Source organism: Berghia stephanieae, chromosome 8, assembly GCF_034508935.2.
Source record: "Berghia stephanieae isolate SIO BIC M18660-M18661 chromosome 8, UCSD_Bste_1.3, whole genome shotgun sequence".
NCBI lineage: Eukaryota > Metazoa > Mollusca > Gastropoda > Nudibranchia > Aeolidiidae > Berghia > Berghia stephanieae.
The window spans coordinates 45,200,223-45,225,222 of record NC_088367.1 but is presented as its reverse complement, the minus strand read 5'-3'; the positions used below and the strand labels follow the sequence as shown (position 1 = coordinate 45,225,222).

Genomic DNA, 25,000 nt, shown 5'->3' with positions numbered 1-25,000 from the left:
AGTAGAAAGAATTCATGGAAAAGCAATAGAAAGGAAAGCATTCTCAATTACCAACAATAAAAAACATATTTTATACCATGAATTTAGTCTTTTACCATCTGGGAGAAGGTTTTGTCAGATTAAATGTAGAACTAACAAGTATAAATCAACGTTCGTTCCATCAGCAATAAAAATTTTGAATATTTCATATGGTACAGAAAAACCAAGGATTGATTCGTTGACTGATTAACTGATTAATTTATTTAATGTAAGATTAACTGACCAATTGATAATGATGATAATTTTTGGTGTCGAATTGCCACAATCGTAACAAATTGAAAACGAAATGAATATGTTTATGTTGTGTATATCGCACGTGTGAAAGAAAGAAAGAAAGAAAGAGAGAGAGAGAGAGAGAGAGAGAGAGAGAGAGAGAGAGAGAGAGAGAGAGAGAGAGAGAGAGAGAGAGAGAGAGAGAGAGAGAGAGAGAAATAAGTAGGAGTGAAATATCTGTTCAATCTTAGTTATCGTTTAACATTATAACAAGTGTAACTAAATGACAAATTGCCATATTTATGGACAATAAAGATCTATTATTATTATTATTATTATTATAATAATAATAATAATAATAATAATAATAATAATAGTAATAATAATAATAATAATAATAATAATAATAATAATAATAATAATAATAATAATAATAATAATAATAATGATGATAATAACAACAACAACAACAATAATAATATAATAATAATAATAATAATAATAATAATAATAATAATAATAATAATAATAATAATGATGATGATGATGATAATAACAACAACAACAACAGTAATAATAATAATAATAATAATAATAATAATAATAATAATAATAATGATAATAATAACGATAATGATGATGATGATGATGATGATGATGATGAGGATGATGATGATAATAATAATAGTGTATGTATCCTATATTATTATTATTATTATTATTATTATTATTACTATCATCATCATCATCATCATCATTATTATTATTATTATTATTGCGGCTATGTGGTCTAATGGTATGACACTCGCTGTCGGATAGGAAGGTCCTGGGTTCAAGACTCACGCTCGGCGCATAGTTGAGTCCTTGGAAAAGGCTCTTTACTCACATTCTCTCACCGTACTCAGGTGTAAAATGAGTACCTGGCCGATAACAGCGTTGTCTGTCCGAAAAATTGTAATATCGCCTAACATGCGTCATGTCCCGTCCTACATGTTAAATGTTGCTGTTGACTAGGGACCCCTTGTAAAGCGCTTTAGCACATTTAGTGGATATTGCACTATATAAATCTCAAATTTTTATTCTTTATTATTATTATTATTATTATTATTATTATTATTATTATTATTATATTATTATTATTATTATTATTATTATTATTATCATTATTATTATTATTATCATCATCATCATCATCGTCATTATTATCTTATTATGGTGGTGATGATAATTATTATTATTATTACAATGATCACTGGATTCAAGTCTGTGCTCGGGACAAAACAAAAATCGTGCGCTCGAATCCGAGTGCCGAAATCCAATGATCATGGGAGGTAACCAACTAATAACCTGTTCTTCAAGTATTATATCCTGCCTTATTGTCCTTATCAGCGATACCGCTTGTTGGAGTGAAACGAAGTTGACGTCACTCAAACGTGAAGTCAGTCTTACTGTATGGATGCGAACCTCGGAATGCATTGCAGGCATTATAAGGAGGATACAGATTTTCGTAAACTACTCATAATTAAATGGATGGATGGACAGGATTAAGAATAATGTTAGCAGGCAGCGTGGCTCAGAGGTATCGTCTTTGCTTCCTACCAGAAAGGTATCGACTTCGATCACCCGCCCATGCGCTGTGTGGCCTTGAGCAAGTCACCTCGCCTCAGCTCTTTGCGGCTGACAACTGGGTTATTCCAGTCTTCTCTTGGAATAGACCATAGAGACAAATTCCCATATGGGATGAATAAAGGGAATTTTTATTTTATTTATTTAAAGAAGTAAGGAAAAGAAACCAGTGGGAGAGGAAATAGGAAGACAACGATGGAGGTGGATTGGACACACGCTTAGAAAGAATGACTCCACTATAACAAAGAAAGCATTGGACTGGAACCCTCAGGGCTGAAGGGGAAGGCAACGGGGAACATGGAGATGAATTTAAGAGGCTGATATACAGAGAAGTGATAAGACATAGAATGAGAGTTAGCTCGAGATAGAGAGGAATGGAAACTGTCTGTGGCCTATACCCTGACCCAGGGTGAAAAAGGCAATGATGATGATGATGGGAAGACTCATCAAGTGACCTCTTAAAAAAAAAAGAAAATCACTATATTTATCCCCAAGGGGAAATTTGTTTTTAGGGTCTATCCCAAGGGAAGCAGGCGTTAGCTGCAGTACAGCGCCGTAAAGTGAGCTAGGGCGAGGTGACTTGCTCAAGGCCACACAACGAGGTGAGTAGTCGAACTTAGTATGAAACAAAGACCGTACTGATGAGCCACGCTGCCCTCCATTTTTGTTTTTATTTTTAAAGGAGGTCAGAAGATCACCAAAGGAGGCCAGAAGACCCCATCCAGATTGAAACTACATACTATGATGTACTCAAAACTTGACTGTGGAGATACTGGGTATAATATGCTCTTGACAAAATGACATTGAAATGTGCCTCATGTGCTCCAGGCCTAATATTTCGTGTTTACTTGAAAAAGGCCAAAGGCCAAAACGCTGTTTGTTTTGTGTTGTTCCCTTATCTATAACTATAAGCAGACCTGCGAACCCTTCACATTCCAAAAGTGGAATCAGAACGCCTGAAAATAGGAATTTGAGACAAAAATAGGAATTTCACCTTTTTAACACCCCCCCCCCCCCCTACACACACACCTCATTGGTCTTTTTTCTTCTTACCATTATCATCATTTTTTGGAAAATCGGAATTTTAGAGACAATGGCGGAAAGTACAAAAAGGAAGAGTGAAAATAGGAATGATTCTGCCAAAAGCGGAAGGGTTGGCAGGTACGTATAAGTCACATATACTCCCTTTATTTTTCATCCATTCTATGGCAATGCCAATGTCTTTCGGAGGATCGTGGAATTCGTTACCAATATCACAATCCAGCTTTGATCTACTTTGGTGGAATGCAAGAAGAAGATGAAAAAAATTCAAATTTATTCTTTTAACTTGCCACCAATAAGGAAACGAAGTGATCAAAGCGTTTTTTATTTATTCATTTTTATTGCGATGAAATGATTTAAAATGAAATAATGATAAAATGTCAATGACAAAACTAATTTAAAATTATTCTTCACATACAATCAACAGTCATTCATATCCTCTTTATGAAAGCATCTCTCCTTCTACACCCCATTCTCATCCACATTCCTCTACCAACAGATATATTTTCAGGCAAAACCCCACGCACATGCACGAACACTACCACTTCCAAATGCATGCACACACATAGGCACAAATGACACACTTGCTTCCATCTAAATGCAATCTACAATATATACACAATGAGCCTTGATGAGACAGATGCCATGATAAACTGGCTCCATGAGCAAACACAGCTTTGAAAGGCGAGACGAGGTGAGTGAGTTCCCTTTCATAAGACTCCTTCTCATAAAAGATATTTTTTTTTACAGAGCTTACAACACCTTTCAATCATTTCTAACTGCCATTTTCATAATAGTTTACATACCATTAATGAAGCAGTTAATCATAAGGTTCATGGAGCCAGAGTTTATCCCGGCTTCTGTAACGTTAAAAGGAATGAAGCAAAATTGCTACCCTTTGGATAGGACACTAGCCTATTGTAAGGTAGTTTCCACCAGATCTGACAGATCGAGCCACTCAATCTGAGTGAGCATAGGAGTCAGATGTTTCTTTTTAAGGGTTTTATGGCGCTTGTGACATATTTGGGTCACATCAGCGCCAGTAAAAAGGAAGAAAATGAGATAATCAAAGGTTCTAGAATTACATTTAAAGCACCCAAGAAAAGGTAAGACAAAGGGGAATTGGTTCAAATAGGGAAAAGGTGTAGATTCCAAGAGCACACCATCAAAGTATTTTGTTTGAGATCACCTACACAAGCATGTGTCCCCACTAAGAGGAATACACTCAAATGTTTACAAATCAAATACAATATGTAAACAAAACATAATACAGTTCATAACAGAGAGATGATTTACAAGACAAAAAATATCATCTCCCAAAACTCTTAACTATACATTTGATCATTTCCCTCCCAGCTGGGGTATCCGGCCAGGGCCTGGACAAAACCAAGTGATCTAATTCCAAGATAAAGACAGAAAACGTGTTGGTAAACAGATATAGGAGGATGGAAGACACAGTAAATGCCTCCTTGCCCACTCTATAGGAGGTCAGGAACCCCACCCAGTAGGTCAGGCTACTGGAACTCCTTGGTGAGATGTTTAGTGCTATCGCTTTTCTATCTGAGCAGAACTCTTAATTCTTCATTCTTTTTTATTTTTTTAACCACTGATGCTCTATCGAACATTCTGTAACAAGGTCAGGAACCCCACCCAGTTGGTCAGGCTACTGAACTCCTTGTTGGAATACTCAGTGCTACATCTTTTCTTTCTGAGCAGAACTCTTAATCCTTCATTCTTTTTTTTTTTTTTTAAATCATGGATGCTCAATCGTACTTTCTGTAACAAATTTTCTCATGACTTGTCTTTAAAAATTCTAAATATATTCAGATGACCGTTATGTTTCTTCTATTTCTTGAATCTGGCAGAGGGCCTATCGAAAACTTGCTTCATGCCACCTCCTTTTGCATTGTGGAACTTAAGGTTCTGTGTGGTGTCTTGCATCCAGGCTGCCTCGTACTGAGTCGTATCCTGGTCCAACAAGTGAGTGTACTTGGTACGTCCTGAGCGACCAAAGTTCTTTACCTGATAAATTTAAAAAATCCAATGTAACTTTGTGACGAATGAAAGATAACATATTAAAAGATAAGGATATGTATCTAACAAATAGGATAAAGACACATTCAGATAATACAATATCATACTAAAAGATTGAAAGAAGTCTCATTAAATATCAGAGATGCCAACTGCACACAAAAAAGGCATATCTGCATGCATTTTTTCCCCACCTATGAAACATTGTAAGCTTTTTCTCTCAGACTGTACGTTTTGTTCATGAGAGTCAAATCTTAATAGTTTATTTGAAAGTTGTTTTAATTTTGTTTCTTATATGGTTTAAAGTATTCTCCATGCCTCCTACAATACAATTAACTATTGTTTCTTTGTATTGTTTCATTATTATATTCAAGATTCTCTGAAATTTTTCCCTCACATTTGTTTTAATTTTGTTCTTTATATGGTTTCTTGGCATTCTCCATGCCTCCTACAATACAATTAACTATTGTTTGTTTGTATTGTTTCATTAATATATTCAAGATTCTCTGAAATTTTTCACTCACGTAAACAACTTGTTACAAAAAATTATTTATCTCCAATATTAAATTGAATTATTAATGTGAAATTTTTCACTCACGTAAACAACCTGTTACAAAAAATTATTTATCTACTCAACGGCAAGGAGTGAAACAACTGAAGGACTACATTTTCTCCCAATCCTACTCTTTGTGACAAGCAATCTTACAATTTTTTCTTGTATTTTGTGTGGCTGTGTGGTCTTGTGGTATGACACTAGTTTTCGGATCGGAAAGTCCTGGGTTCCAGCCTCACTCAGCACATAATTGAGTCCTTGGAAAATGCTCTTTACTCACATTCTCTCAGCATACTCAGGTGTAAAATGAGCCCCTGGCCATTTACAGCATTGTCTCTGTCGGAAAAAAATTGTAATATCGCCTAACAGGCGTCATGTCTCGTTCTACGTGTTAGAAGTTGCTGTTGGTCAGGGATCCTTTGTAAAGCGCTTTGAGCATGTTTAGTGGATATTGTGCTATATAAAAGCTCTTTTTTCTTGTATTGAGATTGGAAGCCCTGCAATATGACTTGCAGTCTTGCAGAGTAATATACAGTGGAATCCTGATAAAACCAACACCACCGGACCAGAAAGATTGGTTGACTTTATCCATTTATCAACAGAACATACTTCGATTAAGAATAGAAAATTGACTTCATGTGGATTGCAATGAACTACTATTCTGTGCAAGGCAGTAAATGACAAAATTAATAATAATTAAAATAGTTTAGCTAAATACTAAAAGCAGAGCTTAAGCAGAGATAAAGATCTGAACAAGTGTGCATGAAAGATGCCAGACAGAACAAGAAAGAAAAATACAAGAAAAAAAACCATCCCAAAACATCAGTCGACATCGACTGCTTAAGCAGAGATTTGACACGACACAGTGAACCATGAAGTGTAGATTCCTTAAATACGAAATGTTAGCAACCAGGGGGGAAGCAGAACCTTCAGTCCAATCAATTCAGTCGAAACAAAGACTTGATTTGAATGAAATCAATTGAAATTGAAAAACTTATAAATCATTCAAAATCAAAATTTAAAAGACCAATCTGCTCACATACCTGCATGACCTTGGGAAGGATTGTCTTGTCAAAATGATCTTCCAAAGTAGGTTGTGAAAAGTCCTGCTTGTAAACCGTGTCATCTTCATCCTGAAAAACACACATTGTGCAAATGTTATGACGAATTATACCATCATCTTGATAATTTTTATCTATAGATAGAATGAAGATGACGTCACTCGGGTCATTGTTATTGTTTTTTGCCATCCGCGTTTATGAGTAATTCTCACCAAGCCGTATTATCCAGACTATAAAAGTACATGGTTACACAGAGTTTTGTGTGTTGGTCCGTTATACTTCAGGATGGGGATGGCAATGTTGTGAGCTTCTTAGACAAGCACATACTATCTATAAGTAAGAAAGTTTATGAGAACAAATTGTGACAAAAAATAATAATTGTGATGATGATGACATTAGATGGCATTAGCTATTCCAAATAAAATACTTTCTTTTTTTTTTTTTAACTTGCTCACCTTTGGGAACTTAACATATTGCAGAGTGACCAAAACCGTAAAATTTTGGATATTATGCAATTTTCAAATATGAAAAAAAGACATCAATTTCTTTTTTCAAAAGACAGTGGTTTCTTTGGGTTCAAGGCAATTTATGATGTCCATCATCAAATAACATAAATGACAATTACATTTTTTTAAAAGCACATGCATATTTTATTTGAAAATGAGGATAACAATCTTATTCAAATGTTTTAAAACTTACCAAGAAGAAAGCTCCTCTGTGGTAGAACTTCTGCAAGAATTTGTATTTTCCCTTCGGTGCTTTGTTGATGACCTGCTTAGGATTAGCCCTTAGTTCTTGACGTCTTTCCTCCTCTGTCATGTTACGCAGTCTCTCCACATCCATCTTTTCTTTGTCCAATCTGAGAATAAAATCATTGACATTGGTTTCGTAATACTAATGGGATAAAGAATTCATCATTGTTTTAGAGAGAGAAAAAAAAAAGGGTTTACTCTCCGATGCAAATGGTGTTGCACTAGAAATACAAACTTTAACAAATTGTTTGTAAAAAAAAAAGAATTGTAAAACCGACTTTAGAGCACAATAAAGGAATTTAATAAGACTTCTTCAAACTGCCATCTAGCATTGGACTGAAAAGGAAGCTCAAAGGCCCCTAGTCAAGAAATAACAGCATCTAGAGGATCCTAATGCAATAAAATTAGTAATTACCTACAACACTTTAAACCCTATTCCAATTCCAATTCAATTTTAAACTTTCCAAAATCAAGTTAAAAAATAATGTTAAACGACATAGAAAAAGCACATATTGCATAAAGTTAGTTTACATTTCTTTATAAATGACATGAATAAACAAAACAAAAAGATTTTTTTTAAAAAGGAAGAAAACTTGAAAAAAGAAAAAAAAAGAGTGAGATATTGTCACAAGTTTTTAAAAAAGCCAATAAAGAAACTCACGCCTCTCGCTCTTCCCTATCTCTCTTGATCCTCTTCAACTCTCTAACTTTCCACAATTCATATTCCTCTTCATCGTTTTCATCGTCAGAATCAGCATTTTCACAGGCCTCTTGTAGATTTTTTTCCTCTTCCAGCTCTCGCTTCATGTCTTGGTTTGCCATCTGAAGAATGAAATTTGTTTAAAAGTTCACATCACACATTTTCCTATTATCTTCCTCTTGTGATTCTAATAATAATAATTGTTTTCTTATGCTCAAAAGAGGACAAAACTAGCGCACAATGTTTATAGTCAATTCGTCTCAGCTGAATGGTAGTTTTGAATCGAATATGACAACCATAACATTAAAACAAAACCTGAAACTTGATGGCCAGGTACTTATTTTACACCTGAGTAAGATGAGAGAATATGAGTCAAGAGCCTTTTCCTTGGACTCAACTATCAGGGTGTCCAGGAAAATCCAACCTTAAAATTTCCTACCTAGAAGTGAAATTTCCTACCAGGTATTTTATACACACAGCATTCTTTACGCTTAAAAAAGACAATCCTACTTAAAATAGGTCTTACCGCAACACAATCCATTCTTATTTTAAAGTAAGAGCAGAGGTGAGAATGACTGGTCAAAAAAGGAGGAAATTTCTCAGTGCACAGATCGTGACCCATCGATGGACTATAATCTAGAAATTTGAATTTCATAAAAATTTGCTGAGATGCAACCCAAAATGTGTCTTGCAGCAATTTGACAACACTCAATTTCAAAAGTTAAAAAACTGATAGCAACATATAAAATCTTATCTACTTAGAGAATGGTACCATGTGATTATACAATGTCAAAAGCCACCACCGCCCCCATTTTCACTTAAAAAAAATACTCATATGATTTGTTGGTATTAGTGGTAGAGATGATAGTGTTTTGGTAGTTGTAATGGATGTAGTAGTGGCGATTGTGATGGTGGTAGGGATTATGATGTTGCAGTTGTTGCAAAGGTAGTGGTGGTGGTAGGGATGAGATGATGATATGGTTGTTGTAGTAATTGTGTTAGTGTTATGGATAGTGATGTGGTGGTTGTTATAGCAGTGGCGATGGTGGTGGTTGTAGTAGAGTTGACGTTGCTGGTAGGCACGGTGATGTGGTGGTGGTTATAGTAGTGTAGGGGGTAGGGATGATGATGAAGTAGCGGTTGTAGTAGTGGTGCTGGTGGTAAAGATGATGATGTAGTAGCAGTTGTAGCAATGGTGGTGTGGTGGTGGTAGGGATAATGATAATGTGGTGATGGTTGCAGTAGTGGGGTGGTGTTGGTGATTGGGATGATGATGTGGTAGTGGGTGTAGTAGTAGTGGTGATAAGGATGATGATGTGGTGGTGGTTGGAGTAGTGGTGGTGGTGCGTATGATGATGTCGTAATTTTGTAGTGATGGTATGGGATGTGGATGTGGTAGTGTTGGTGATAGGGATGATGATGTGGTAGTGTTTGTAGTAGTGCAGTTGTAGCAGTAAAATAATAATAATTTTGTGCACAGCAGTTGTCCTTCGCACATTTTTGATATCGCATTTTAAGCAAAAAAATTTCTAATTTTTCTCATTTTAAAGGAAATTTCACTCTCAGTCCCATTATTTCCAACATTTCCGACCAAGTATGTAATTTCCGACCAATTCCCAACTTTCCGACTTCCCTGGACACCCTGACTATGTGCCGCTCAGAGCGGGTCTTGAACCTTCAGATCCAAGAGTCATACCATTAAACCACATATGCACAATAAATAAAAGAAATTTGTTTAAATTCATTAACTTTACTATTTTATTTTTATTTTCAAACACCTAACCCAAAACTATCTCAGGCAACTTCCAAGCCTTTTTTAAAAGTCACCATCCATTTTAACAAATTTACTCTACCTTTATCGTCTGCCTCTTTCTTTCCTCTGCCAACTTTTTGGCCTCTATCTCAAGTTCTTTGGCTTTCTGTTCTTCTCTGTCCTTCTCCTGAATTGTAATACGGTCTTTCCTAGACAATGAGAAGAAACATGAAAACAAATACAAATGAGTCAATGATATACCAGTGAAATACTAAATATTGAAGCTTGCCATATGAATATAAAATAGGGTTAGGTAAAATTGTATATAAAGTCACTGTACACATTTTTTTTCATAACTGATTTACTTCAATTAAAATAAAGATGGTATGAAATTTTAAATTACACTGAATATATATACAAAAAGGCTTTTACAGTAAACCCGATTCTTTAAAGACTAAACTATATTTTTTGTATAAAATAATCTGATAGTTCATTATGACACTGATATTAATTAATATAAATGAGACGTCTAGACGATAATTCTCCTCATGTTATATATTTGGATAGTTGTCTACAAAGAGTTCTTGGGTTCATGATTAATACTGACAAATTTAGATAAATAATATCCAAAAATAATATAAATACATATTTTCAAATGCAGACATTATGGTAGAATTGCACCGTCCCCTGAAACAAGAATTCCTTTTTTTTCGGGAGTTGATGCAACAACAAAACTTACTTTCTGACAAAAACAGGTTTCAGCCTTGGACCTGTCTCCTCTTCAGAGTCTGTGTATTCCTCGTATTCTGAGGATTCTTCTTCTGACTCTTCTTCTTCTCTCTTCTCCTCCTCCACATCCATCACCTCCTGAAAACAGAAGAAAGATTGATAATTGTAATTTGGTCTTGATAATAACTATTTAAAAAAAAGAAAGAAAAAGAAAAGATAAGAAAACAGAATAAAAAATACTAAAAACAAATAATGATGATAATATATAAACAACAACACCAACCATAACAATCACAATAACATGGTGATGAAGAATTAAAAAAAAGTAATTGTAATTCTCACAGAAATTAATGAAAAAATGATAAAACTCAGTTCCCTTAAAAAAATACCCCCAACCCACCCAAAAGACACACACTTATTTCTGAGTCAAAACCCTGCCATTAACTATTAATAAATCCTGAAAATAAAAACAACCCCCCCCCCCCCCCCAACCAACCAAAAAAAAAAACCCTGCTTGTCTGCTTAATGTTTCAAAGACTGCACGTGTGAAAATTCATTGTCAAGTCTTATACTGTACCTCTTCCTCTTTCTGCTGTGCTATTCTCTGTCTTCTCATAGCTCTGCGCCTTTCAATTTCCTGGTGACAAATGCAACAGATAATAAAAACGTTATCAAATTACGTAGGCTTAACAACTTCTTTTCTAAAAGGGTTACATTTTAAATTTATTGAAAATCATTAATGCAATATTTATTATTCACCTGTCTAATATTAAAAAATAAATAAAGATAAAACCTCAGTCCTTTTACGTCTAAACAAAACAAACAGGAGACTTTAAAACAAAAATAAGAAATAGACGTTTTGCTTGCTGATTAAAGTTTGATAAAATTTTATTTGAAATTACAGCAATTAAAATATTATTTCAACGTTAAGCGATGATTTTGATATTGCTGTCTGTGATATAAAGAGAAAAATATTATTTCTTTTTAAAAAAAGCAACAACAAAAAAAAAAAACAGTATCTACAAAACAGGGATAATGAATGGTTTCTGAAAAAAAAACCAAAATAAACCCCATGAAATTGAGTGGAGCATCACATCCCAGCCTAAAGCCAACCTTGTAAATGAGCATACAAAAACATTCTCTCCTTTCCTTTGCAAGTGTATGGGTGCTTTGTTGCTTAAATTCCAATAATCAATACTATCTTTGCAGAGTTGCCAATGCAGGAGGCAAAAATTTACTGAATTTTTATGCAAACACATAGATCAACCTCTTTCTGCGTGCTGAACTCCAATAAATAAGATATTATGAACTTACTTTTTTTTTCCGTTTAACAGTTGATTGGAAAAAAACTGCGAGTTAATAACGTACGGAATTCCGTAAATATACAGAACATTGGCAACCTTGTCTTTCTCTTGAGCAAAAGAGCCTTTAGTGGCCTTCTTGGAGACAGGAAAAGCTACTTAGGTGTGAACAAAACCCGGAAAAAGCCAAAAAAAAATAAAAAATTAATGGATATTTGGCATCACTGATAAAATAAAAGGAGAAAATATATTTTAAGTCTTACCTCTTCATCCAATTCTTCTTCTTCCTCCTCCTCTTCCTCCTCACTACTTTCTTCCATCCTCCTCCTCCTGACAGGTCTGTCCTCATCATCTGATCCCTCCGCCAATACCTCAGGTTCTATCACTTCTCTTCTGTGACGCATCACCCTGGTATTTAACAATTAGAATAAATTCATTATAATACAAAGTAGTGGAGAACACTGGAGAGTTGGTGGAAAGAACAGATATTCAAAAAAACAAAAAACAGCAGTAACTCTCCCACAACATTTTACAAAACATTCAATTCTCATACAATCTCTATTATTCATCTACTCCTCAAACTAGTAATATTACTAAATCGAGGCGGTTCAGATGCTAGAACTGTGCGGCTATATGCTCTAGTGGTATGACACTCGCCTTCAGATCGGAAGGTCCTGGATTCGAGTCCAATCCCGAGTGATGCATAGTTGAGTCCTTGGAAAAGACTCTTTAATCAAATTCTGTCACCCTACTTAGATGTAAAATGAGCACCTGGCCCTAACTGTTGCCTATGCCTAAAAAAAAATTTTTTAAATAGGAATATTCCTACCAGGTGTCATGTCTCGTCCCACATGTGAAGTGTTGCTGTTGGCTGGGGACCACCCCTTGTAAAGTTATTTGAGCGCATTATAAAAGCTCCATAAAAAAAAAAAAAATCAAGTTCACTCCAAACAAAATACTGTTTTGATCTGATTGATCACATTTGTGTTTAATACCAACCATACTTCAACAACTCACCTGTCTTCGTCATCCTCCCCTGTGGCCCGGTCCCTGGCCTGCAACCTCCTCAGCCTCCTATCCTGAATTTCCTTCTGTTGCTCTTCCTCATCATCTGCTTCTCCTTCCACTATCATTGCATCCTCTTGACGACCCCGACCTCTGAACTGTAAGAAAAACAACATTAGAAAAAAAAAAAAAAAAAAATTGATAGGGACAAGATTCTAATTTTCTTTCTCTCCACAAATGCACAATATTGTTTTGTTTCTTTTTAACATCAAATCTAATTATTTTTCTACCTATAAAATCTGCATACTATGTTAATACTGATAGAAATATTTGGACATCTAAGACAACAGTCATATAAGAGCAGAATTACCAATGAAGGAGGCAAAAATTTACCTAACTTTTATGCAGCCATATAGACCGAACCCTATCTGAGTGCTGAACTCCAGTAAAAAGACAATATGTACTTTACATTTTCCCATTTAGCAAATGATTGGAAAACATACGGAGGGTTTATAAATATACTGAATTACGTAAATGTATGGAAAATTGGCAAACTTAATAGAATCATTCGAAATACATCATGAAACTGATAAAATGGCATTAAAAAAAAAAAGTGACATGTTAACCTCCTTTGATAGGCTAGGTCATAAAAATCTGAGCTTGGCCAAATTTGATATCAAAGTAAATAACTTTTAAGGTCAGGTTTTTTTGGGAATTATTTGTAGGTGTACGAGTATGTATTACTTAAAAAGTCGTCAAGACCTTCCAAAACATAAAATAGAACATTTTGGGCTCATACTCATTCATCAGCCAACAACAAAAACATGTAAAATGATACTTCACGTGAAATCCAGATCATAAAATACTTTTAATATAAAACTTTAGATTGATGGAGGATAATGAAAAAGCCTCAGTATTTTCAGTTAGAATAAACAGTGGTGGAAAGTTTTAATTTTCTTTTGTTGTTGGCTGATGAAGGGTCTTTAGTACAGCTACAGAATTTTGGCTCCAAATTGACAATTATATAAAGATCTTTGATTCAATAAAACTTCTTGAAAACAAAATTTTGTTGCCATAGCTAGTCTATAAGGGAGTTAAAAACAATATTTTAACATATTACTGACAACTTGGTCATTTTTACTAGTAGTTTTAGTGTCTACTATGTTAAAACCCTTGAAAACTACAAAACTTTCAAAGTCCAGATAGACAGGTCTGGTTTTGAGTTCAAAACTAATAAATTGTTCAGTTTTAAGTATTCGAATTTGGTCCACTTTTGAAGCTGTTATAATGCTAATTTTGTTCAACACTCTTAATAATCCACAGCTTCTACATCTAGCCGCTTAGTATAAAAAACAAAGAAGATTTGTGTGTACTTGCCTGCTGAAATCCGGTTCCAACATCCTCTTCTTCATCACTGCTACTGTCTGGTGCAAACTCTGGCCTTTGACCTTTCATGTAACGTGTGACTTTCACCTTTTCCATGGTCAACTCACCTAATGAATGACAGAGATTTATGCATTAGTCGAGTAAGAATCAGACTTGTTGACCTTCAAGAGGCAACAAGTGGGAAACATTTTTAGGCAAATCCAGGATTTCAATGAATATGATCATGATGGTGGTGGAGGTAGTTGGAAATTAGAGAAAATTTAGATCAAGAAAATCGCACATTTCCCGTTAAAATGGGGCAGAGTTGGCAGGTCTGACGTATGTTGTTATATAAATAAATTATTGTTTTCTTGTGTGTTTCAGAAACACTGCACTGTCATTGAAGTCACAAGACAATATATCAAACCAGACAGCAACCCATCTTTGCTCAACAAGGACAAGATAAAACTAAAAGATAAAAACAAACAAACAAAAAATAAAAAAGACCTCGGTTATCGAAATAAAAATACCCTCAAATAAAAACACCACGACGACAAAAGAATTTGAAGAGAAAAATGTTTTTATAAAAATTAATAATTTCTAGTCATTGATTTCTACTCATAATAAACATAAAAAATTTGATAACATTATCTCACCTTTTTCATTCCGCACAGGGATAGCCCCTGCTGTGGACATGATTGGTACCTTGCCCTTCGACATGATGGCAATTTGTCACTTTTTATTTCAAATGTTTCAATCTGAAATTTGAAAAATAAATTTAAAAAAAAAAGAGACAAATTAAAAAAAAAGAATAATGCATGGCAAGTTGTGACACATCAGAATTGTAATTCATATCATGAAACACATAATTATTTATTATAAGGCGGCTCTATTTCTCCAAACGCTCAGGAAAATAAACTTGAAATCTATTCCTCTGAATGATCGGCTAGCCTCCTGTAGCTGATGGGTTATGATAACATTAAGACTAAGATCTGGTGATTGGTTTAACTAAGATTGAAGCTCCGCTTTAATGGGTTAAATTGTATTGTTTGATTATTTTTTAAAATAACACACAAACAAACAGAGAGAGAGAGAGAGAGAGAGAGAGAGAGAGAGAGAGAGAGAGAGAGAGAGAGAGAGAGAGAGAGAGAGAGAGAGAGAGAGAGAGAGAGAGAGAGAGAGAGAGAGAGGCCCACTCTTTGATTGTAATGCAGCGGCAAACCAGTTACCATGTACGTAGAAGTAGAAGTAGATCCTGAGGCTAGGTGCCCGGTTACCGTCGCCGTCACCGTACTAGACACGAGACCAAGGTGCAGATTTAAATTTAGACATTTTTTACAATATAACCACCAATTGCTGCAGGAAAAGTCTGAAAATGTAAATGTAACTGGGGATACCTTCCATAAGCTACTACATCCCAAGTATTCTTGTTCTAGTAGGGGGTTTGGGAGGGGGGAAACTTTTTTTTAAATTAAAAAGTCTCTAAGTGTAGGGGGTTTGGGAGGGGGGGGGGGGGGGGGGGAGCGGGAGACTTTAAAAAGAAAAAAGTTTTCCCCCTCCCAAACCCCCTTAGACTTAGACTTTAGAACAAGAATACTTGGGATGTTGTAGCGTATGGAAAGTCTCCCTGTAATGGGTTCCATTCGTATACACAGAAGCAGTCAAAAGCAAGTGAAAAAGGGTAGCTACCTGACCTTAGTCAGTGTCAGTGAGTGGATTTTTAGTTTCGTTTTCTCTAATTTTCTAGAGTTATCGGCCTATCGAAAATTGGTTGATCGCCTACTCCTGATAATGTTAGAAGAAAATTAATACACACCTTATTTGCCTATGCACAGGCTTAACAATCGATATTGTCCTTAGTTGTCAGATTATTGTTTATCGCGTCAAGAATTTTTAAAAAGATGGGAATCCTTTGATAAATCCCAACCAAATCCCGGACGTAACGAAAACAACAGGAACGGAAGTTTGAAGTTTGCAATTTCGCTTGTGAAAAATGTAAAATGTAAAAAGAGCCAAAGAGAATTATGGTTCCCCACTTTATCAGTCTTGGTTAGATGATTAGAACAAGGATTGGTGCACAATATATTTTTAGATATTACTCTGAAATTATATAAGCGATTGATATGTTTTACATGTTTTCAAGATGACTTGTGCGTTGCTTGCTTATTTGTTTTTCCTCCGGCTTGAAACGAAGAAAACTCAACTGCAGTTTTTGGGATTGATTGGAAAAGTGCAAAATCAAAAAAAAAAAAAGATACTTTTCATGTCTCCAATATAAGTTATATTATTTTCAAACATCAATATAATCAATGTTTAAATTCTTCATTTTATAAACAGTGCGTGGTCAGTTACTGAATTCTGATGCCTTTTAAATGTTTCTTAACGCTAAAATAGCCAATATGGCTAATCTTAAAGTGCTGGGGAATCGAAAGTAAAAGTTCTTGTCTGCAATAGTAAACAACCTTTGACCATTCAAAATAAATATAAATGTAAATATAAATAATTTTTCAGTACAACGTCCTCAAACTCAATTTCAATTCAGGTAATGGGAGGCCTTCCGAAATCTCCTCCCCATTATTCTTGTTCTAGTACTAGTAGGGAGTTTGGGATGGGGGAAACTTTTTTTTTTATTTTTAAAGTCTCCCCCCAAACGCCTAGAACAAGAATACTGGAATACTGGGGATGTAATAGTAAATTTATGAAAATCGTTACAATCAAGGCAAACATTTCTGAGCGATGCTTACTAAGTAATTAGCACACCTAGCAAGTAACACGATTCACTGGATTTTAGTTTTAGCACGCTCTCATGAGATGTCAAAAAGCGTGCTAGAGTCTGAATGTGGGCCAAAATCTGATGCTCCTGTTATAATGACTATACTTATAGGTATCCCAAACTACCGCTGTGTGGCAGGCGAATTTGCCGGGATCGATCAAAAAGTGGGGTGTTAATATCTGTCTCTCTCTCTCTTGAATTAAACTTTATTTAATAAAAAAAAGGATAATATTATATTTCAATATCTGCTCTACAAGATGAGCTAAATATTTAAACTATTCAAGCTATGTGAACTTTTTAACAGCTATTCAAAAACGCTCTCATAAAGAGATCCGATTGCAAATTTTCGCTGTGAAAACTGCGTACCGATCGACCGAAATTCGGGTCTCGTCACAAGATCTGCTCGCGCTAAAAGCTGAACGGACCAACAGCTGTGAAATCAAGTGTGGGAGAATCTCCTTTTAATGCCCTTTCGTGTGGTGTAATTTTTTCGTTTATAAACACAACAAAAATATTATTAAAATTTAACTGAATTTGCCCTATTTTTGACTGAAAATTTGACTCTCTTAACGGTTAATAAACGGCGAAAAAATTACACCATAAAAATCTGCAGCATTTGAAGGCTATAATATCAAAAATCCAGCATGCTGGCTTGATTCAACACATAGCGCCATCTTTAAAAGCAAAGCCTTTGTTTCCGCTTTCTCTTTCTTTCTCTCCTACCGTCCGACGCGTGAGTTGATACACTGCCGGTGACCGAGACCGATTGTATTGTAACGTTTCCAAACAGCCATCTAGAATAGTCAAAAGTGTTTCAATTATGGACATGGACTTACTTGAATTATGTGGTAAGTAAATCTTATTGTTTTTTATTTTATTATGATCGGTGTTTGAGTAGATCGAAGCTTTTCTCTATCTTGTCTTAATCTTATCATGATACTGTTTGCTCCACTCCACTAACTTTTCTGAATTAATGGATAATGTTTGTATTCGTGTTCATTCATGAAGGCTATTATTATTATTATTATTATTATTATTATTATTATTATTATTATTATTATTATTATTATTATTATTATCATGATGATTATTATTATTATTATCGGAGCCCACCGATCGCTAAGAATGAACGTGTCATTATCACTGATACTTCTAGATGAAAAATAAAATAATAGAAACTGGTCGTGTCAGTGTCCGTCCTGACTGCTAGACTTGTGCTTGTGATTGTGAGTCCTACTAGTACTAGGAAATGGAAAGTATCACACTATCGACGTCTAAGTCTAGTTGTTTCTCAATTTTCTGAAATTTAGATTAAGTCAAGCTCATTCATTAAGAAATTATTGACAATTGGGACGAAATCTGGTGCACATTGTTTGATCTTATAATAATAATCTTAACAGGATTGCTCCATTCTTCATCAGGTGTCATCAATGAGTAGTATCCAACTTGTTTGTTTTTCAATCGTTTTTTAAAGATCCAGTTTCACCCATGCCATGATTGATGGAACTATTACTATTATAATATAGTGACTCAAACTCCAGTTTAAATTTAACTTTTAACCTTTTACTGTATAGACTACTTGGTAGAAAGGCTTGTTTTTATTTGATGCTATGGGATTGACTTGGTGATGGTTGCTTGTTTATAATATAAGTTTTAGATTTATATTAAATTCTTGAATCCTGCCTATTTGAATTTGACAGTTGAGTTTTGATAGATAGTGTTGATGGTAATGAGTAATCATTTAGCGCGTTGAGCTTGTTGAAATACGGGGTAAGGCGGTGTATAGAAACTATTTATTATTATCACATCTCAAATAAGTTTGAACATTTTAATTCTCCATTTTCAGATGACGAACAAATGAGTCGTCTCAGGGCTTCATTTTTTATGAAGGGAGAAAGGTCGTAGACCTGCACTCCCACCTGTGCAAGTGACACCTGTTTGTCCAGCTTTATCATCTGCGCTTTGAAGCCAAAACGACAGTGTCTGAGGTAAGGTTTCTATGAATATATGACACATCTGTTTTCGTTGTCACAGGCCACCATTATATTTTTTTGATAAATATTTTGGTTGTTTTTGATGTTTTTTACTGCGCTAATATTATCAGTACAGTGAGGCTAAACCAGCTTATGATTTGATTTTTTGTTGTAAAACACAAGGTCCCGCTATGGAGCTTTCAGATTCATATAAGTTCATGATGGTTGCCAGTAGATTTTATTGTTAACATGTATGGTTGAGTTTATTTGGGTTTGTAGTTACAAGTGACTGAGTGACATAGACAAGTAAAAGACGTGTTTATGGCTCTTTTTATGATATAATTTAAGCATGCCTGCAACAGTCAGCAATTAGCAATGGGCCATGTGCTGTTGGTATAATAGCACTAGTTGAAAAGGTCTTTACTAGGTTAGACAAGACTAGATGTTTGCTATGGAATACAATTAAATTCTAAACCATCCCTGTGTTCCTCTCTCGAGCAAAGTATATTAATTTTTTCATACCTAATCCTTATCTTTTTTTAAACTTGTTGGATTCTGATGTATTATCAAGGGTTATCTTTTTGTATAAGGTTCTATTTTTTTTTCTGTTCTAATATACTAATGCATTAGTTATAAGCCCTTCAATATTTTCTGGTTATTTTTTCCCTTCTAGGTGGAACAATGGTTCTCCATGTTAAGTCCAGACTCAAGTTATCCTGTCAATAGTATCTGGCGAAAAATTTTGAAGGTGGTGAAGGCGGCAAAAGGGAAAGATAAAACGTTTTTGAATGCACCTGTGGATCTTCACCACCTCAGTGATGCCCTCAATGCCATTGGTGTAGACATGACATTGGAGAAGAACAATTTTAAAAAGACTGTTGTGTCAAAGGAAATTGCTGTGGACCTCGGCAATTTTCTCCTGAAACATGGACATACTTATGGAGACTTCCATAAATTTCTAGGAGACATATCGTCTTCTCCTGTAATTTGCACGAGAGAGAAGTTGCGAGGCATGTATCTCGCTGCAGAAACAAAGAAGGGGAAGCTGATAAAAAATATCAGCAGGGACCCAGCAGCACTTCAGGCATGGCTCAGGAAACCCTTCTTTCCCTGTCATCTGACGGAAATTCAGCTAAACTCTCCTCCTGCCACAGCCACAAAGCCACCCTCGTCATCGCCACCACCACCACCCCCACTGTCATCTACTGTTGACTGGCCAGCACTGAGTCCTCAGCCAACCGTTTTATTTCCTTCATCTGTACTATCATCATCGAGTCAACCTTCTACTTCTACTAAGATTCTCAGCTCACCACCACCGTCGTCTACTGTTAACTGGCCAGCACTGAGTCCTCAGCCAACCGTTTTATTTCCTTCATCTGTACTACCATCATCAAGTCAACCTTCTACTTCTACTAAGATTCTCAGCTCACCACCACCGTCGTCTACTGTTGACTGGCCAGCACTGAGTCCTCAGCCAACCGTTTTATTTCCTTCATCTGTACTACCATCATCAAGTCAACCTTCTACTTCTACTAAGATTCTCAGCTCACCACCACCACCACCATCGTCCTGCATTTCTACTGTATCTGGTTCTACCCCTCATCTCTCCACGAATATTAATTCTCGGAATGTGTCCACACCTGATTCATGTTCAGCACCACTACCGTCATCGTCATTCACTTTTGGTTCTACCCCTCTACCCTCTACGTCTGTTTCTACTCAGAATCCAGCCAAACCTGAATGTACCCCTGCATTGATCACTTCTGTTTTATTGCCAGAATCTTTTTCAGAGTCCCACATCCCACTTTCTTCCACAATTGTTAATGTTGACCATGTTAGAAGATTATCAAAGTCTGTCTCTTCCAAAAAATTGTTTTCATCTATAAAGTCGATTCATCAGAATGTAATATTTTAAAGAAAGAAATTTTTAATTTAAAATTAAAGAACAAAACTTATGTCCGATAGAGCGGCAAATATGAAACTTTTAAATAAAAAAATTCATGAATGGCGTAAGAGTGTTTTGCATGATGAGGAATATAGACGGTCTATGTACACATTTTTTGTATTGTAACGCGCATTTTTTGCTTGGTCTATCTAAAGCTGTTGAGAGTGCTGTGTTAGAATTTGAGAGGGATGTAATTAAAGTGGGGGGTTCACTTGGGAGGGACAGTCAGCAAAAGTTTAATCATTTTCAGTCTAGTATTGGTAAAGAAAGTGCAGCCTTACGTGCTATAAGACTAACTGCAGAAGTATTGGGACCTCGGGGGGGGATGAGAAAAATGGGGCAAGGGAAGAATGGCTAAATTATTCTGAAGCTAATAATATTAAGTCTCAGTTTTGCAGTTTTAGAAGTAATCGTTTCAATAATATATTTGAAAATGCTCATGCTCTTTTGTACCATCATAAACATGTTCTTGATTTTCTAGAAAATGAAGTTTCAGGTGACAATTTAAAGCTTCAAAGTATTGTTGCAGATTTGAGGGATAGTAGGGTAATTTCTTTAGTTGCTGCTATTTCACTGTTTAATCTATCACTGGGCCATACTGGGAGTTGATGAAAAGTAAAATTCCTTATGGGTCATTCCTCTCTTATGTCAAAAAGATTGATGTTATTTTTGAGAAATTTATTTGTTAAGGATGATTACTGATGATGAGGCAGAAGCATCTTTTTTGTCAACTGCTGTCAAACGAAGAAGGGTTTCAGATTCTGATGTTGATTGAATAACACTATGAGATTAAATTCAAGCTTCAGTTTAATTACAAAACCAGATAGAATGGACGTTTCAGGTTTCTCCTTTGTCAACAAACAGGATGAACCAAACAGTATAGATGATGTGGTAGTGCCGTTAAGTTGAATGCGTTTGTTGGTAAAGGGGAAACACGAAACATCCATTCTTCTATCTGTTTTTATAATTAAATTGAAGCTTACATTCAATTTCACATTATTTATCGCTTCGAGTAGCAACATTTACATTATATTGATTAATGAAATTATGTATCTATTTCCATCACTTTACATTTGATCAGTGACATGCTTTGTTTAAACAATTGTTGTTTCTCATAATTATGTACCTATCATGTAGCTTTTCTGATTATTACATGTTTTATTTACTCATCATGTTTAGCGTCAAGCAAGATGGCTTTCTATTATTTCAACATTTTTAACACGTCTGAGTGTACTTAAACACTTTAATATGTTTTTTTTACCTGGAAGTTCGTATTCATACAATAAGGGAGTCCAATATAATGTCTATTTCTATTTAAACATTTTATAGATGCATTTAAAATGTGTATAGTGGAGAGCCAATGATAACCCTTATACTCATACTGATGTTGGGCTATTAGACCATAATAGCAATATTATAGTCCGTGTTTAAATTAATCTTTATCATTTATAGGCTATGTGGATATGATCAGCTTCCAGAGTCCGCGTATGTATAATCTGTTATTAGATATTATATTGGACTCCCTGTATGAATATGAACTTCCGGGTAAAAAAACATATTAAAGTGTTTAAGTACACTCAGGCGTGTTAAAAATGTTGAAATAATAGAAAGCCATCTTGCTGACGCTCAACATGATGAGTAACAAGAGCGCTAAGATAGGTTTGCCCGGTGTCTGTGCATTTATATGCATTAAAGCGTGTCCTTATACCGTTGCCTTAGTTATATAAACTAAAATGTGTTAGGACAGGGCGTTGAATTTTGGGTTGATTGTTGAGGTGTCTCAAAATATGTACTTATGGATAGGTATAAATTTTCATGTTCGTGGGTTGCATTGGATATTGTATGCTTTTGTGTACTGACTTTTTTGTCTAATGTTTTTATTTATTTATTTTATTTGATCGACTGTGCGCCACCAGTAGGTGCAGCATTAACTTCCATTATTGTGTTAGGTCGTGGTATGAATTTTTGACTTTTCCCCCTTTTTTGACATATATTTCTGTTGATTTTCGAGAGCTTAAATCTTGATTTCTTCTCATAACTCTGTTTTTGTCATTCTTATTGTGAAAAGTACATAAAATTTGGATTCCCCATCCCTCAAATCATTTGTATGTTAAGTTTCATAGCCATATCTCATCATTTAAATTTTTTGTAGCGGAAACACTGTTTATTTCTCAAAATGTCTTCCTTTGGCGATTTCGGCCTTTTTTCGAATTTTGAGACGTAAAATCTCAGTAATTATTGCCTCTATCTCTCTGAAAAAAATTGGGCTTACTGTCTGGTGCCAGTTCTAAGGCTCAGATAAGTTTCATGCCTTAATTTAGATTACTGACGAGTCTGCAAAGTGCCGAAGATGGTACATCTGGCGATTTCGGTGAAATTATTTTCACGCGGGTCATGTTTTTTCTTGATTTTGATGCTGTATAGTAACTGAATTATACTAGGTGAATATTTGTTTGAGTATTTTTCTTATTATCTATGTCCATGGCTTGCGATTGCTTGCAAATTATTCAATTTTGTTATTATTTTGTTTGTTTTGATGCACCTTAAACTTGCTGTTTGGTAGCATGTTCTGTTGGTGTACGAAAATTACAAGTTATTAAATAAATAAAAAATTCGTAACTTTTTTATTTGTTGTCCGATTTTAATCATTTAAAGACTGTTGTTCATGGTTTGACAATCTGTATTTGTTCAATTCAAAATAACAGCAGTTTTCTGCAGTTGAAATTTTAGTTTGGGATACCTAATACTTATGATATAGATAGTTATAGAAAAATTTGAGCACTAAACTCCAGCTGGAATTTTGCGTGCTAGAACCAGAATTCAGAAATTACTGTACTGTAGCTAGATATCGCTCTTCTATTCTATTCTATTTGTTGAGGGACACCTAACGCCTGCCTATTTAATTCTAATTCTTAAGCAAAATGTTAATTTCTCTTCTCATCCTCATCCATGTAACTGTAAATCTGTAACTTCAATTTTGAAGATTCCACGGACCACAAGTTACTTTCCTTTCTTTGGAGATGTGAAACTATTCCAGTGTCTCAATGCCGATGGTATTGACGAGTACATGTTGGCATCCACTATCGAATGGGGAACTACAAACTTGGATGGCTTCCTCGTATACTGTTGAACACAAACCAAGGGACAATTTTACTTGCGCCGCATAAATACTCATATTTTTATTTATTTGATATTATGTCTTTGTTAGTGACTATGACGACTTGCTTAGTTAGGCAGGAAATACTGTTGTGCTTTGGCTTTATCCAAAGAAAATAAAGTCGCTTTTTTTCCCTTGAGCTAGCTATTTAACCCCCAGTTTGCTCGCTTGGACACCATGGGTGATTCCTGTTGACATCAGACAACTTGTTTGATGAATTATCTATATTTCCTTTGTGGAATGCCTAGGCGACGATATCTTATGATGTCGTGGTGAAAGGGCATAATTGATTAATTGAATTATTGCTAGTCATTAAAAAAAATCAATGACTTATTTTCATTTCATGCGACCAAATAAGTTCTTTACCATTTATTTGTTTTTTTTTTAATTTTTTCATTCATACAATCAGAGAAAGAGAGAGAGAGAGAGAGAGAGAGAGAGAGAGAGAGAGAGAGAGAGAGAGAGAGAGAGAGAGAGAGAGAGAGCTGTTCATTTATTCATTCTTTTTTTTTTGTTGTCATTCATTTATCCATTTTTGTTTATCTATTTCTTTATTTCATTTCGTATTCATTTTAAACATTTTGAATAATTCAAACAGATAAAAATCATGGCTAAGAACATGGAACCATCAAGTGACAACAAATGCATTTTCTGTAAAATTGCTGCAGGAGGAGAGGAGTCAAAAATCCTACATGAGGTAGACGATTTTGTGATTTTCAGAGATCACAGACCCGCTAGTAAAGATCATTTTCTCGTCATCCCAAAACATCACATTAAAAATCCAAAGCATCTCGGCTCAGAGGATATCGACTTTGTAGAGCGTCTTGTTTCTGTCGGAAAAGACTTTCTGAAAAGCCAAGGTGGTGACATCAGTTCTTCTCGTATCGGTTTTCACTGGCCTCCATTTACATCAGTCAATCACCTTCATCTTCACGTCATTTCTCCAGTTAGCCAGATGGGCTGGCTTGCCTCAACTATCTTTA

The 25,000-nt window shown here is 35.1% G+C and overlaps 3 protein-coding genes across 5 annotated transcripts; 2 read left to right on the top strand and 1 right to left on the bottom strand.

The window, feature by feature from the left end:
- Positions 1-3,244: 3,244 nt before the first annotated feature.
- On the bottom strand, positions 3,245-16,159 carry LOC144978759 (microfibrillar-associated protein 1-like). Of its 2 annotated transcripts, none has more exons than XM_078925218.1 (12): positions 15,986-16,159; positions 14,826-14,927; positions 14,182-14,297; positions 12,817-12,962; positions 12,063-12,207; positions 11,076-11,135; positions 10,509-10,636; positions 9,870-9,978; positions 7,978-8,138; positions 7,264-7,423; positions 6,547-6,636; positions 3,245-4,941 (listed from the first exon to the last, which is right to left on the bottom strand). In XM_078925218.1, exons 2-12 carry the CDS (start codon positions 14,887-14,889, stop codon positions 4,765-4,767), a joined length of 1,356 nt encoding a protein of 451 aa, XP_078781344.1. In that variant the 5' UTR covers positions 14,890-14,927; positions 15,986-16,159; the 3' UTR covers positions 3,245-4,764. The 2 variants fall into 2 exon arrangements, with proteins under 2 accessions (XP_078781344.1, XP_078781345.1); XM_078925219.1 differs by lacking the exon at positions 15,986-16,159 and adding an exon at positions 15,399-15,535.
- A 436-nt stretch (positions 16,160-16,595) lies between these two features.
- LOC144979030 (adenosine 5'-monophosphoramidase HINT3-like) lies at positions 16,596-24,996 on the top strand (the record flags this gene model as incomplete). The annotated part of the gene is made up of 2 exons (XM_078925647.1): positions 16,596-16,658; positions 24,616-24,996. A coding segment is annotated over exon 2 (372 nt), but the record flags the coding sequence as incomplete, so codon positions are not given.
- On the top strand, positions 17,057-23,487 carry LOC144978761 (uncharacterized). Of its 2 annotated transcripts, XM_078925220.1 has the most exons (3): positions 17,057-17,790; positions 18,789-18,930; positions 19,589-23,487. In XM_078925220.1, the coding sequence occupies exon 3, from the start codon at positions 19,607-19,609 to the stop codon at positions 20,828-20,830; it is 1,224 nt and encodes a 407-aa protein (XP_078781346.1). In that variant the 5' UTR covers positions 17,057-17,790; positions 18,789-18,930; positions 19,589-19,606; the 3' UTR covers positions 20,831-23,487. The 2 variants fall into 2 exon arrangements, with proteins under 2 accessions (XP_078781346.1, XP_078781347.1); XM_078925221.1 differs by having other exon boundaries at positions 18,789-23,487.
- Positions 24,997-25,000: the final 4 nt, after the last annotated feature.